The sequence below is a fragment of the Oxyura jamaicensis genome, chromosome 1 (assembly GCF_011077185.1).
Source record: "Oxyura jamaicensis isolate SHBP4307 breed ruddy duck chromosome 1, BPBGC_Ojam_1.0, whole genome shotgun sequence".
NCBI classification, from domain to species: domain Eukaryota; kingdom Metazoa; phylum Chordata; class Aves; order Anseriformes; family Anatidae; genus Oxyura; species Oxyura jamaicensis.
This window is the reverse complement of record NC_048893.1, coordinates 81,503,857-81,520,214: the sequence shown is the minus strand read 5'-3', so window position 1 is coordinate 81,520,214 and position 16,358 is coordinate 81,503,857. Positions and strand designations below refer to the sequence as shown.

Here is a 16,358-nt window from a genome sequence, read left to right as displayed (position 1 = left end):
GAGGCTGCTTGCTATAAGAAGCACATGCGTATTTGTGATATGAAAGGGTTGATTTTCTGGGACAGGCTCTGAGGACAAAGGAAAGTGAATGTTACTGTTGTCAGGATCTGTACAGGAGTATTTTCCTGTGTCTGAGACAGGAAGCTTAGAGAAAGAAATAGGGTACTCCCTACTATTGTGATAATGCTTTCAATTGACTTTCACCTCCTTTAGTTATCTGATAGAGTTGAGCAGTTACTGCGGCAAGCTATTGTAACACTCCTACAAACAAATAGGAGCATACATTTGTAAGATTAAATTTCTATTAGTAAAATAACTCTACAGCTGTTCTCTATTTCATTTGAATCACAACTGCTAATCATAGCAGTTTCACACACATCTCTTATTCCCTGGAACAAGCTGACCAATCTATAACAGAATGAGACAGAGACCATTTTATAGTGCCATCAGCACAGCATTTCCCAAACTCCCAGGGCAGGACATATATAATCAGAAACTGGGTAAGAAAATCATGCAGATCTGCAGGATATTTTCTCATTATGCACATTATAAAGATGGCAACCTTATTTTACACCAGTAGGTAGGAGACTTGGGTCCTTTCTTCTTAACTACTGTAATTTTGGTGGCTGGGGGAAGGGATCAAAACCCTCTTCCTTTAGCTTTGTAAATCAGTTGGTGTGCCGTAAGAAACACCATGAGAAAATAAATACGTATCCCCAGAGTGATTTCTGCACTAGAACTGGGAGTAGCAGAGCTTGGCTCATTTACCTGCACTTCTGAATATCACATCTTAATTTAATAATTGAGATTAATTTATTGCAAGAAGAAAAAGATAGTTCCTGATCAGCAATGCTCCCATTTCAGAAGCAGAATGAGGTTTGCATCATATGCACAGCTGTTTTTTAAAGAGATTTATTAAAAACCAAGCATATAATACCCGAGGACCAAACATACAATATATTGCATGGCTTCTAATCCTTGTTAGGCATATTTGGGTATATGTTAAGAATAAGTTATGAATTTATTCTTTTGTGTATGGCCTTTATCTTGCCATCAGAGGTGCCCAGAAAACTGTTATTTGAGGCTGTGCCTGTGATGCTCTGTGTAGCCCTGACTTGAGCTGAGAGCTTTAGCCCTAACACCAACCCATTAACTTACCATTTCCAGGCAAAGTGTCCCTTGTAGAAGTCTTAGAAGAGGGACAGCCTCTGAGTGAGCATCTGAATTTCCTCTTCTTACTCCCTCTTCTGACTCTTGAGGAAACTCCACAAGCTGACTAATCTGTTAACCACTTGCCATCTCTAAGTTGTGACCTGTGTGGGAACAGGGGTCCGTTCCTTCTGTTTCTTTGCAAAGTCAAACAGGTTAGTATGAACTATGGGGAAGTGAATCAGGCACTTGCTACTTCCCAGCTGAGAAGTTTGCATGACTAATGTCAAAGCAAGGGCAGAGGTTGGGAAAGGAGGACAGATGTCACCTCATGTGGTTACCTGTGATGCAGGAGAGGTGGTTCAACAACTTTGTCGATTCTGTGGCCAGGTGTAGCCTCGAGTGTGGAAAAGCACGTCAGCCTGACTTGTAGGTGGAACTCAAAGCAAACGCCACAGCTAATTCCAACGAATGTCTTATTCTGGTTGATGGTGTTCTTCCCCTTCAAATTCCCCCCCCCCCCTCCCGCCGCCCCCAGTTTCAGTTACGTGGAGTACTTGTTCATGTCCTGTGATTTGTGCTGTGGGACTGTGCTTTGTTAGGCAGTCTCTGTGCTCTCTTTCAGAGACACTTTTCCTTTAGTTGTGGATGAAGAATTCTGTTTGCAGAGGCAGTGGAATGCTCCATGATCTTTGGACCAAAGGTATTATTTAAATAATAATTGGTGTTGTTTCATTGCTATTAAAGGACCAGATTGTGGGTGTTAGAGCAAAGTGATCCCAGAATCATAGAGAAAGTCGTAGTTCTCTGAATATGATAATAATGAAAGAATTCTACTGAAAGAGGGAATAGTGGGAAGGAAAACAAAATGCATTCATAAACTGAGAATTGTGGAGACAGACTTCTTAAAAATCTAACAACAACATAATTAAACAAATCCAGCATTTGCAAATTTAACTCAGAGGAAAATATTTTTCTAAAGAGAATGAGCAATTGAAAAAAAAATAGTAATTGATTACAATGGTGAGACTTTTTTGAGACTTAAGTGGATTAACACATAGGAAGCACAAGTTACCTGGGCAATGGTATGTTTTAAAAAATGTCCCTTCTAGGTAGTTATTTTGAATGTCTGAATATTTGGGTGGAGGGAATCCTACCATTCTCAGACTTTGCCATGTTAAGGGAATTTCCTTAAGTTTTTCTATCCCTTGATAACACTTGCTCAAATCATCCCATGTTTTCAACAAAGGACAATGCATTTGAGCATGATTTTATTTAGAAGTCTCTAGGATAGCTTTCATGTCAGTGATGAAAAATCTTAGTCACCGATGTCTTCAGGAGGCTCACAACACTGCTCATGGAGCTACTCAGTGTTGCACAGCATGGAAATTAAAAAAAAAAAAATCCCTACTCAAGAAGAGTCAAAAGAGTAGGTTACTAGTTTAGTGGCCGGTTTTTTTTGAGATCATGGTGAAATAAGGTGGAGGAGAGTCTTCCCATGGAAGATATGTACCTGATGTAATAAAATAAACTAACTGCATGTTCTTAGATACTCTTTAAAAGTAAATTTTGAAAGGAACTGAAGGAGTTTATGAGTCAAAGACCACAGATTTGACAGTATCTTTCAAAAGACAATGACTACATCCAACAGTGAAAACGGGAAAAAAGAGAGCAAATGAAAACGCAGGCAAAAAAAAAAAGGGGGGGGCGGGGGCGGGGGAACTGTTGTCTATGATGCTTCAATTTGCATGTATTACATGCTGAATTTAGAGGGAAAAGAAACAGATAGCACAAGCCAATTTCAAAACAGCTCCCAGAGAGCTTTTTCACAGTTACCTCAAAAGTAAAATGAGCAAAGTCACCTCTTTTTCCCAAACCTCTATCCTGGAGTTTTTCAGGGAGGAAATCCCCTTGTCAAATGGGAGCTGCCTCATGACTCCTCTCAAATTGCTTTAGCTAAAATAAAAACAGTCATGAATAGGGCCACTGAAGTACATGTACTCATATGGTTTCTTCTCCTTTCGGTAAATAAAGAGCTGAATGCAACTACTGGTATATACTGACATAATTTCAATTAAAATACTTCTCCATTTTTCATCTCTGACATCCACACATGGTTTGTAATCCTGAGTCATGAGGGCATATCTGGGAATGGCTGAAAGAGCTTCAAAAGGCAAGAAAAACACTTGCCATATAGTGCCTGTTCTGTAGCACTTATTCAGCAAGGAAAGATGTTTACCTCCCTGAGGACCAACCTCACATAATTCTGAATGTCAGAGATGATTTTTTAAGCTCTGGGTCTTCAAAGTGCTCCTAACTCATCAGTTATCACTAGCATCCTGAAAAAGTGCCAGGTACGCAGAGGCACAATGCTCTGAAGTGGAGTGCTTGTGCACTGGGCCATGGCCACAAAGTGGGGCAGTTCCTTCTCCACCATTTGACAGTAACGGGCCATGCCAAGAAGCAGAATCTATCTTTCCCCTCTTACCTGGTCCCTTTTGACTCTTTAACAATTCTGGGACATAACCATTTTTTCAGTGGCCTGAAGTTGTAAAAGAGAATTGAGCACAGAATTTGTGTTGAAAACGTCCTTGAAAATGCCTAAGAAATCATATAAGTAGCCAACACAGAGACTGTTCAATTCCTCTTCCTCCCCACAGTCTTCTGGAGACTGCCTCCAAGGAGTTGCATCAGCTGGTTAAAGGCATCCTGTAAAAAAAGGAAGAGAAGCTGTTCACAGCACTGAAGTTTTTCTGTCCCACTTCATGATTCAGCAACTACCTCTAAAGCAGCTCACGTAAGAGAAACAGTTTGTCACACTCAGTGACCTCCCTCTCCAGGGTATGTGGAGGTATGTCCCTCTGCAGACTCCCAGGACCCTTTGTCGTGCAGCCATCCCCAGCAACACACCACCTGGAAGACAGAAGCCAGGAAAGTCTGTGGGACCTTTGAGACTTCTGTCCTCAGCTCCAATTCTAACCCATAAAGAAAGGCAAGGAGTGTTATCTGTTGTGTGTTTTTTGTTGGTGGCGATGGTGGGTTTTGTTTTGTTTTGTTTTGTTTTCACCTGGGTTTTATTTTTCTCTCTCTTATTTTCATTTCCGGTTTTGGTCTTTGCTGCTCTGAGATAGTCATTGCAACACGTCTTGCTATAGCACTATACCCTCTCTCTTTCATTTATGTTTCTAGTTACCAAATTGTTTTAAGATCTCCTCTTATGAACTTACCCTGGATCAAAAAAGTAGGGGTATGATGTTGGTTTTATTTTATCTAACCAGAAGCAAAAATTCTTGTTCACAGTCCAGAAATATGCCTGCTGAGAAGGACTTTCTGTAGGTTTCTACAACTTGGCACAGGCAATTTTATTTAGAATCATAGAATATCCTGAGTTGGAAGGGACCCACAAGGATCATTGAGTTCAGCTCCTGACTCCACACAGGTCTACCCAAAAATTCAGACCATATGACTAAGAGCATAGTCCAAAGGCAATCAGGCAATTTAGGCAATCAGTTGTGTAGTTTAATCTGGTGAGACCCAACCTAGGAGGAAAATTGCTCAATAAAAGTTGCCACCACATAGCAGGGTGTTTTGTGCCCTTGTAGTCTGGAGCAGAAAGAGAATGATCTCTGTTTACAGCAATGGATTCTACAGAGCCCCCTTTCCTCTTCTGAGGAGGAAATCAATGAGTCTTGCTGATCACAAAGAAAAAATTTTATACCCTCTGACACACTTAGGTTTTATTCTCCTCTTTCCTAAGAAAAGGCAGTCTGAATCTAGAAAAACATAAGTCATAGTTGTGTGTTTCATAGTACATTAAAAAAAAAAAAAAAAAAAAAAAACATGACAGCTGACTGAGACTGAGAGAAATTCTGTGAGCAATGGGCATTTTGAATGGGGTGGTGTGGAGACTTCTCCCAAATACATGGAAATAGCACAGGAGATAGGCAAAGGTGCTGCTAACCAGCAGCCACAAGCCAGTCAGATGAAGGAGCTGCTCTCTCACCAACAGATGAGAAAGCCGTGGGAAAAGGGTCCAGGCTGTTAAACGGGATTAAAGGCCCTTACATCATGTGAACCCAAGTGGTCATAGCAGTGTTTTGCTTATAAGAGGATTCATAGGTTTTTTGTTGTTTCTGTTTGTTTCTTTGTTTCTAAAGAGATATTAGTTTTCTTTTAGCTAACTGTGTGATATGTAGCCTCAACTCTTTAAACTACATAGGATTACTCTCAATTGTCTTTTACTGTAGTGAAGGATAGGTTCCTGTTGCAAAACTAAAGGTCACACATTTCAACGATTCTGGTAGCTGACATCATTGTGCTGTCTCCCCCACCTCCTCCTTCTGTGTCAATTTCTTCCCCTTCTACTTTCAGTTACCCCATCTTCTTCCCGACACAGCCAAGGGCAAGCATGCTCCCCTTTCCTCTGTGCCAGACATTCTAGGTATTCATCCTGCCCTTTGCAGCTCAGAGGCTCTGTGTTCCTCCCATAGCATACTCTATCTGCAATAATTTTGAACTTCATCACCTTCTTTGTAAAGCAGAGGTCTGTCATATGATGATTCTTGTTGCTAAAGACTATGAAGAATACGGAAATACTTCCACCAGTCAGTGGGAAAATATGAGATTAATTTTCTCAAAAATCGCTCTGAAAACTTCCTGTTTTACCACTTTTTTGGGAGTACTTGAGAAGGTACTGGAGTGTTTTCAACCTCTAAAATACTTGCTTAATCCTTCCTTCTTACAGCATCATGGAAGTCTGCATATTCTTCCTTCATGCAGTAATACTTCTCCCAGGTAAGAGGCACATTTGAAATTGTAAAACCTGTTTTGATTACTTGTGTCCTGCTATATGTTTTCATCTACTCAGAAACTCATTCCCTAGTAGTAAACATTCCAGTTGCACAATCAAAGTCACAGAACCTATGTGACGTATTCAAATTGTGTGCAGAGACTCTATTAAATATCTAGTAAGTATTTTCTCCAAGTTTATATCTTTACATTACACATATTTTATGTTGCTCTTAAATTTTCAATTTAAATCAATCTTTAAAAATGTGTGTATGTCACCTCCATATACCACAGAGGACAGCACTATTAAACTGATAGTGGACAGTTTGATAAGGAACAACCGGAGTTTTAGGCAGCTGTGGAGATCACTCTGCAGTCTGGTGCTCCAGAAAAGCAGTGAAAACTTTGCTTCAGGAGAAAGACTGTGAATATCCTCCTCCTTTTTAACACAGCAGAGGTGTTTGCACCTTCTTGGACAGAGGACTGCATTTTTCATTGCAAGGAAAGACTTCTCCCAGCCCATCACCACCCATAATAACAATGGATACATGCTGTGATGAAAGTGGGAGAAAAATCATCCCCTGTGTAATAACAGTATATACTTCTGTTGCATGAAGACATAATTGTGTTTATAGACTATTTCTGTTAATAAGGTCAGCAACAGAACAGTTAAATCTGACATTTAATTTGTCATTAAACTCTAGATTAATTCTTCAGTGAGACAGAAAGTGTTTACCTGTTTCTGACATTCTGGTCATATTATCCCCAGACACCAATATTTACCACACAGCGTGCACTTTATATTTTCTTCAAAACTGTAATGCCATGTTGTTCTGTGAAGAGAATGAACTTAACTTTCAGAAAGTAAATTATGCAACTATCTCCTTTGTGGCAAAATCTCATTACGTACACATACAAGAATGGTGTTAGCCCTTGACCTTTTGCCTGCTGTCAACCTCTGTATGGAAGGCCTTCCTTGGAAGGTGAAATATAGGAAGGAAAATAAGTAACAGTTTTATGACCTGAACTCCACAGGACTAAGTGTGTCAGTTTGAATAAGTATGTATCCTCTCACACCTAGTGGGAGAATTTGTATGTAAATGCTGGTGGGTTTATTGCCACTGTCATTGTGTTGCCTCTGTGACTTCAAATACTTGGTGTTCTTTTGCAGCTGATGGAAATCTTAATTTCTTCTCTTTCTTTGTTTAAGGTATTACTGCCAGTGGGCATCAGGTGAAGTCATTTCTCAATCACACTGCATACCTGTCTTGCTATTTTACAAACTCTCAGAAAACTGACATAAAAGATTTAAGAGTTTTTTGGCAAAAAGGTGCTGCTGAAGTGGTGCATGAAGTATACTATGGCCAGGAAAAACATGACAACCTTAGTCCTAAATACATAAATCGCACCAAGATGGATATGGACAAATGGACCTTGCAGTTGTTAAATGCAGAGATTGTGGATGAGGGACAGTATACATGTATTATACAGCACAGAGACAAAGGATCACCAAAGGTCATACACACATCTGAATGTTCATTGAGCATCATTGGTAAGTAATCTCTGCTAATTGACATCTGTTTTTGTTGGTGGTGGTTCATTGGTTGATTGGTTGGTTGATTCTCTGTCATTTTGTTTAGTCCAGAAACATGTGGTTGTGTCCTCAAGCCACTGGAGCAGAATTTCTAAATATCATTCTCAATAGAAAATCCTCAGTTCTGAATTAGCTAGCTCTGAATTAGTAGTACTGTGGTGAAAGCAATCAAAGAAGTAGAAAATGAAGAAATAATTTGCTCAACATTGAACTTTCCTGACTCCCACCCTATCACATTTTATAGTGAAAACCATCCTGCCTCCTTTCTGTTGCTTCCCACAAGTTTTATGGCTTTTAGGACCCCAGAAAATACATTTTTTTATTTGCATCTGATGCACTGTCTTCTATTAAAAACAATAGTATTAGCATTTATGAGTAAAACATAGTATTAGCATTGTTGGTGAGAAATCACAATTGAAACATAAAAAGATCTCTGCAAACACCCAAATATTTTATGAATATATAAATTGTAGGGAAAATTAAGAAAAGAGCAGCTCATATGTGGAGGAGTAGAAAATCATATGTTCAGTTAAGGGAGGACTGAAAATATCTCTGAAGAAAAAATGCAGGCATTGATGAGACTTAACTTGATTTCTTTCATGTTAAAGGACAGAAAATCTTTAGAGGGATGGGGTTCAGTGAGGAAGTAATATTTTCCTAATATTTTCTAATATTTTTAGTAATTTCTAATATATTTTCATAATGTCTTTCTATTTTAAATTGCTCTCCTGGCAACCTTTGTTCATGTGGCTGTGTTTTCTCTACTATTAGGATAGTGGTAGTCATGAGTAATAAGAGCTTCTAACTTCCACTGGTGTTCTCAGGCCTCAGGATACTGCTTCAAAAGAGAATAGTCCTTGTGTAACAGCAGCCAGAAACAGAGTACCAAGACTTCTGAGCCTGTTTATTATTGTGCTACCAGCAGATGTTTCCTCAGTCCACAAACAGATAGAAAATCTAGATTAATTCTGATTCTCCCAAAATTTATTTACACGATGAGTATTTTCAGCAAACTTTCAGAACTTATAATTTAAGAGCTGCTTAGCATCAACCATTCAATTAATTCAACGTGTTACAGAAGTCTCATACATAAGCATTAAAACTTTTCCAAACCTTTAATTCAGGAAGGTTGTTTTACACTATTTCCTGCTGTGTTTCTTTCAAATGACTTTCTGTTCAAAAATCTCCCAAAGGAAGGAACAGTATAAAATTCCATGTGAATAAAAACATATTAAAATAAAAAATATTAAAATAAAAAAAAAATCAAATGTTGAAATGTGCCAGTGCTTATCTACTGTTTCTTAACTAGAGACTTACAGCATGCATAGAGAACTTTTTTGTATTATGGAATTTCACACTTAAAATGGACATAAGGAAGTTTGACTGCTGTACAGGAATGAAAGGACAGTCATAGAAGACTATCTAGACCACTTGGTGACCAAACCTATTCCAAAATACCCAAACACCTTCTAATGTAGTTTATGCATCTAGTTTATATATATTATATTATATTATATTATATTATATTATATTATATTATATTATATTATATTATATTATATTATATTATATTATATTATATTATATTATACATATATATTTCTTCCTCCATCCACATTAAGGATTCACTGGGGCAAGGATTACAGCATGGATCCAACACTTTGAGCATGTATACAGAAGAGTCAGACCCCCTTAAGCTCATATTTTTCTAAGAATATTTTGCCCCGTCTCCAATATTTCTCCATGTTGACTTTAGCACAAAAATACTTTGATGCTGAAATACTTAAGTGTTTTCAGTGAAGTCCTGAGCCTGTTACTTTTTTTGTTTTCATTAAAAGCTCCTGATTATCCTTCATATTTTATGTTTACATAGTTCTTTACAGTCCTTTTTCACCAATTATTTCTTGCCTTGGAAACTTAGCTTTTTAAAGCAACATGCTTGTTTTTCATTGATTGGTATGAGTATGCAGTGTCACAGAGTAAAGGAACCTGTACTGTAGTGACTTCCACATTGTAAGCTGAGCTAAGGGAGGCCTACATTTCAAGTTAAGATGAGTGAATTTCTTTGAGCTGCAAAACAATCATTCATAATACTGACAGACACCAGGGATGTGTCTACGCATGACAACACTGGACCTTCAACTTACCCCATCTGAAATCCCTCAGATAATTTATTTCCACACATTTCTAAATTAGAGGTTTGTATTTTAACTCTTAATTAATCACGAAGTTGAGAGTAGATACCACTGTATCTCATTCCAATTTGGTGCTTAAGCAGGCCTGCAAGCTGGCCAGGTTTGATTATTCTGAAGTGTCAATTGGTCTAAAGAAGATGGGAGAGATGGAGGCCCACTCTCTGGCTGATCTGACCTATGTCATTGAAAAGTCCCAAGAAGAAGGAGAAGCAAGTCAGTGTATGCAACAAAAATATAACAAACCGTTCTTAGGACCCACATTGCTTTTCTGGGAAGATTGTTTAGATTTGATTATGCCTGAAAATTTCAAATAATTGACAGGAACTGTCACAAGATTCAGTGTGTCCAACTCATAATGCTTTTTCTTTGCTCTGTTTCAGCCAACTATAGTCAACCTGAGATAACACAGCTACCCACTGGGGAACTAAGGCCCAAAGAAAACTTGAATCTTTCCTGTTCTTCCAGTGGAGGTTATCCAGAACCCAGGCAGATGATTTGGCTAATTTCATATGAAAACACAACAAATAGGCATATACATCACATGGATGTCTCACAGGATGCTGTAACAAAGCTGTACAATGTTACCAGCACGCTGAATATCACAGTTCCTACAAACGTCCTCACTAATATTAGCTGCTTACTTCACCTTAGAGAGGAGCTGGGGAGCCTTGTCTCAGCGCCACTAACCATAGGTGAGTTTTCATTTGCCAGTTCTGATTTTTGCATGGGTAGGAGATTGGAACACTGCAGTAGAAATGATCACAGATGGCAGCATAGTCAAGGCAGAGAATAAACTCTAAGCAGCAGTACGGTCTAGTTACAAGGGTTGTATGTTCACCATCCTGTTTGCTGATAGCCATGGCCACCAAATTCCTTCTCCTTATCTTTCCATGGGAAGCCTTATTAAAGCAGGGAGTTAGCACAGGAAAGGAAGACTACTGCTACACTGTTTAGAACAGGGGATGTTCATCCCTTCCCTAAATGCTGCTGCAGCAACAAAACAACCTGGATGCCTATATTAGGCTTCAACCAGTCTCTGAAGGTGACATTTTGCTGTTAAGATAGAGGTTGCTGCATCACAGAATCAGAGAACTGCTGAGGTTTGAAGAAGCACCTGGAGATCACCCCACACAAAACAGGGTCAATAGGTAGCTCAGGACCTCATCCAGTTGGTTTTAAGTACCTCCCATCATGGAAACTCCACAACCTCTCTCAGCAAACTGTTCCAATGTTTGACCACCCTTACAGTAAATATGTTTTGTTTTGTTTTTCTGATGTTTAAGTGCTTGAGCTGCTATTCCTAATCTCTCTTGATAGAGAAGCATAATGCTGAACAGAAGAGACCCTTGGATCAAATTCAGATCACAAACTGCCAAATAGTGCTGAGCTTAAATGTAAAGATCATGAAACCTTGACTGGTCTTGGAAGCATTTTTGGTGGTTTTCATAACATTTGGCGTATACAGTGTTTATTCCAAAATAACCATTTAGGGATTTTTTTCTCTGGGATTTTTTTTTTGTTGTTGTTGTTTTGTTTTGTTTTGTTTTGTTTTGTTTTTCAGACACCTCTTGTAAGATATGTATGTTCTGTGCCATCCTGAATATTCCCTGATGTATTCATGACTACAGTGTCAGTTGTGTTTAGGTATTCTTTGTCTGCCTCACTGTTTGCTACTTTCACTTTTCATGCTGAATACTGTATGCCACAGTGAGCCCTCATGGATCAGGGTTCCATATGAATGTTCAATTTTTTCGACTAAAAATGTATTTTATTTATCACTTGGGATAGGAAAACATCCAACATCCTTTTACTTTTTTTTTTTTTTTTTACTTTATTTTTTATTCATAAGCTATAGCACAAACACATCAAAATAAAGATGCTTCCCACTTTGGTCATTTGCCTTGCACATCTCCTTTAGAATTGAAGCTGTGCTTCAGCTGACAGGAGCACAGAGCCCAGACAGACTGGTAGCATTGCAAGAAAGCCTGCTAGGGAAGTACAGGCTTCCCTACTTAACACTTACTGTAGAATTAAAAGAGGCTTGCAACTCATTCCTAAAGAAGTTCCACAGAGCCTTTTTCTTCATTTATCTTTAGCTAAAGGGTTAAGTAATATAAGTACTTTATAAGTATAAAGGTATAGTAATATAAGTACTATATATAGTAAATTACCTCTGATGTCCTTACATTAAAGGATTTGTAAATAACATTAAAATACAATTCAGAAATCTTCTGAGGTTTGCACAGCCTGTGTTGCTCAAGAGTACTAACATCAATGGTATTAGCCATAATTGTGCATCCCCCTCTTCCCTATTCAATCCTCTCCTTCCTTGCTTTATGAAAGTATCCACCTGATAAACAGTGATGGTGAGTAAGAAACCAGCAATTCTAGATAAAAAACACTTTTTTTGGTGACAACCAAAGCTGTGCTTGTTGCTATCCCTAGCAACCAAGACCTCAAAAGCACAATAATCAGAAATAGAGGGAAACTCCCTTGAATTCCTTGCTTCTTTCACATCCCTTATGGCTTTTCATTAGGCTTCAATCATCAGTTCCAACAGATACCAAATAGTAAGAAATCCCAGGTTCCTGAAATTCGCACAGTAGCACAGAGTTGCAGTAGCACAGCAGTGGCCTCATAGGCTCTTGTATTAATCAAGCTGCTGATTTCTCATGATACCCAAACTTCAGAAAAATTACTTTGCCTTACTGTTGTTGATGTCATTAAGCTTTGGTGGACTTTCTGGTTATTGGAAATGTATATAAAGCTGTATAGATAGTGATTGTTTAACATTATTAGAGTACTGCAAAAGCAAAGGATACTGAGGGCCTTTCCCTAAAGTTTTAATTCACACAATTCTGAGTTAGATTGGTTAAGCTAATTGTCACCAAATTAAATCTTTGTTGTGTGCATGTTCTCTGTTTTCTTATTTAGAGATACAGAGTGAAGAAATGGAACAAGTGAAGGTAAATTTCTTTGGCCCTCTTATAGCTGTAATTATACTGATCACACTTCTTCTGGGTTTTGTGATATTGAAGAAGAACAGAAATATCTCATCTACCAGCCAGAGTAAGTAATTGCTTCTCATTCAGCTCTACTGTCCCCTAGGTTTTGCTCTTTGTAATGAATCCTTTACCTACTGCTGATAGAAAATTGGCTTTTATGCTGGACTTACGTTAAAGTTCCTTGGACAATTTAGTTCCTGCAACAATTTAGTCTATCCAGCATATCCAAACATTTTTCTCTTATCTCCTCCTGTAACCACTTGTCTCTCTTCGTTGTGCTGTGTGAGACTGTCATGGCACAAGCATACCATTTTTTCCTGCAGTTTCATCTTTTTAATGGCTTATTGTTAGAATTGGCAAGTTATAAACCTTTCTTGTCCATCACCATTTATAAGAAAAGTGGAGCTGGAGGAAGGATGAGATGAGGCTTCTGTCAAATGCAAGTATCTCTGTCATCATTGAGGTGAAGGATCCAAGGCATTGCTCCACTACAGGCTGCCCAGTACCAGACTGGAAAAAATATCTTATACCAGAACAGAGTGTGATCTTTGCTTTGCATTTCTCTGTTTTTTTGCAACACTAAGTCTCAGCAGTCCAGGGTTTATTCTGCACTGAAAGGGCCCTTATGTTGGCATCAAAGTCTATCCTTCCTTTGTAGTAAGAAGGAAATTCATTCCTCACAGTCAGTCCTCATTCCTCACAAAGTCAAAGATCCTGAGGCCAACCTCATTCTTCTTCCAAATCCTAAGATAAATGGACATGTATTATCAACACTTTTTCAGCTTCTATTTCTCATGTTTCTGTAAATCACATATTAATTTATTTTAGGTGCCAGTCTACCAGTCTAGAAGCTATCGAGCTTGAAATGAGGCCAACAACTGGAGTGTTGACTGGGAACTATCTCTGCATACAGTGAGGCCTGAGATCCAATAGTATCGGATGCTGTGCCAGAACAAGAATCCTCTCCGGGTACTCTGCAGAACAACATGCAACATGTTAGTCTGAGGACTGAAACCTACTATCCAGTGTTCTCTCTTTTTTTTTTTTTTTTTTTTTTTCTTTTTGCTACAGAATGGTAGCAAGTACAAGGTTCTGTTTGTCTGTTTGAATTTCTTTCACCCCTTGGGAATACTCTGCTAATTTAATGTTGGTTTGTTTTTTTTTCTGTGGTCAAACAAATGCCAGTGCTCTCCTCAGTCTTCTACATAATTCATTGGCAATCACATGAATTTTCCTGGCTCTTGGTGTGCTTACTCTGTCTGCAATCCTGATAACAAGAGTAGAGGAAATGCCACCTTGGAGCTTCCTGCACCCTGTGGTTTGTTTCACTGCCACACAGACTAATGTATTTTTGCCTTCTGTGATACTGCTCAGAAATGAAGAACTGAATTTAGTGAACCCATTAAAACTGGAAAGAAGAGATGAACCCCTTGCCATCCACATCCCACAGAAGAAGGACTCTTCCTTTCTTCCAGCACCAATAGATACAAAGACAATGCATTTGGCAACCAGACTGGAAGGACGATGGTGAGATCTGAGGGGCAGAGATCTTCCCACTTTGACAGTAGTAACAAATATCCAGAGAAGCACAGCAGGAGGTGCTCCTACTGTTATAAGGACAAAATAGACTCATTTTATTTTTGCTAGGACTCCTTCACAGTCTTGACAGGACCACAGAAAACTTTGCTATGCAGTTAGCAGCACTATTATTACTAGCTAAGTGGCGGCTTTTTTAAGGGCAGGAGCTGACTTGGAAAAATCCTGAGTGACTGCATAAGGAGAAACTGTTTAAAAATCAAAACTTTCCCTGAGCCTGTGCAGTTCTTCAGTTGGATGGCTGAGTTTGATCCCTGTGACCTTTTTGCTGTACCCTTCATTATGCACTGTGACATCATTAAATCTTGTCAGTGAGAGTCAATGAAGAAAGCAGAACAGGGTGGGTTACAGAAGGAAATATCTCAAAATTGGAGAAAGACTTGGGCCACAGTCTGTGAATCGTAACCCTCACTGGAAAGATGATCAGAGTCAGTGTATTAGTCATGAGCCATAAATGCTTTGGGCAGAGCCATTGTGGCTTTGTCAGTAACTTTCTTGTCAGTAACTTTCTTGTAAAACTCCACACTGGAAAGAGGAACTTCAGGACACTTCCCCACCTTCTGAGAAAAGTCATGCAATTCCTATAGGACATATGAAACTAGAAATAAGCTGAAGGAAAGATTTGTTTTGAATATAATTTATGGTTATTTTAAATACTTTTCTTTACTACCATCAGAGCTTATTATGGGTTGGTATCTCTTACACTTTGTTCGTCTGTATTCTGACCAGATGCTGTACTGCAGGTTTTTCAAGTGGATGTAAGGAAATTAAAGTGTGAGTTATCGCTTATTTGTATATAGATTTATCTAAATGTATCTAAATATAAAGTACAAAGTTAAGGTAAGCAGATATTGAAAACATATTTTATAAGTAGGTTGTGTTCCAGTTTGGCTGACTATGTTCTCCCTTTCTTAATTGTGCTTCAAAGTGTAAAGATGCACCAATCCATACATGATACTGTGCTCAACTATAGCATATAGTTTTACCTTTCAGAAAAGATTCTCTGTTTCATTTAAAATGTGCTAGTTCTGCAATTTTGAACAACCTTTGCACTTTATATTCTTTAACACCACTGACATCTTTCAGGAAGAATGCAACAAAACTAAGATAAATTTTTTCTGAGGTCTTGATTGTGTCTGTAAGCTTGACATTTTCAACAATAACGAGGACATTAACATCACGTTCACAAGACAAAATTCAGCTCCGAGTTGCACTCTATGGACATAAATTCTCTATCGTTTCTGCCAGTTACAAATATTCTTTTCTGTTAAATGATGTTAAGAGTTGCTAGATTCCACCTGCTTTTACCTCCATTTTCATGTGGATAAGAGAATTTTCATGTCCTTTTGAGTTAGCAAAACCATTCGGGAGTCAGTTTACTAAGCTATGTACACTAACGTCAAATATTTTCATTCAGATCAGTATCATTCAAATTATATGAAAAGTCAAATGTTTTATTTTTATGTAAGAGTTTATATTTGCTACCAAAGTTATTTAATATTAAAGTACATATATATGTATTATTTTTGTGATATATATATATATATATTATTTTGTGTGTGTGTGCTGGTGTTTTACTCTCCTGACATTAAAGCAGTGTACTGGGGAATAATGACATTCTGTGTTTTAGGGGAGGAAATGCTCCCAGAATTCATTTTCAGAAGCAAGTGAATAAAAAAGTATTGCTGCAATGACCAAGAATGATACAACTAAATGTTTCATATGTTCATTCATGGAATTGGATAGACATGCACAACTCTGTGTATGCACACATCCTTGACTTGCTGACCCATATTCCTCAAAGATAAGACACAAAATTGCAGCCTGAAAACTTGGCCTTTTGCTTCTATTTGGGAAGTTGCCAAATATCTCCAAAGTGTCACTCAATCTCCTCTAACTCTTGGTTAATATTTGATTCCCTAAATAAAGCATGCGTTAAACTGTCAGATGTACTAACTCAGGAAGACACTCACTAGATTTCTGTTGTCCATCTTGATCTTTTTAACTCATGCTGGAATTTTTTCTTCCAAA

At 38.2% G+C, this 16,358-nt stretch overlaps 1 protein-coding gene across 1 annotated transcript; it reads left to right on the top strand.

The window, feature by feature from the left end:
• The first annotated feature begins 1,719 nt into the window (after window positions 1-1,719).
• Window positions 1,720-16,013, top strand: CD86 (CD86 molecule). Its single transcript, XM_035316042.1, has 7 exons — window positions 1,720-1,852; window positions 3,990-4,141; window positions 5,894-5,943; window positions 7,148-7,489; window positions 10,107-10,418; window positions 12,661-12,795; window positions 13,560-16,013. The coding sequence occupies exons 1-7, from the start codon at window positions 1,835-1,837 to the stop codon at window positions 13,577-13,579; spliced, it is 1,029 nt and encodes a 342-aa protein (XP_035171933.1). The 5' UTR covers window positions 1,720-1,834; the 3' UTR covers window positions 13,580-16,013.
• The last annotated feature ends 345 nt before the right edge of the window (window positions 16,014-16,358 follow it).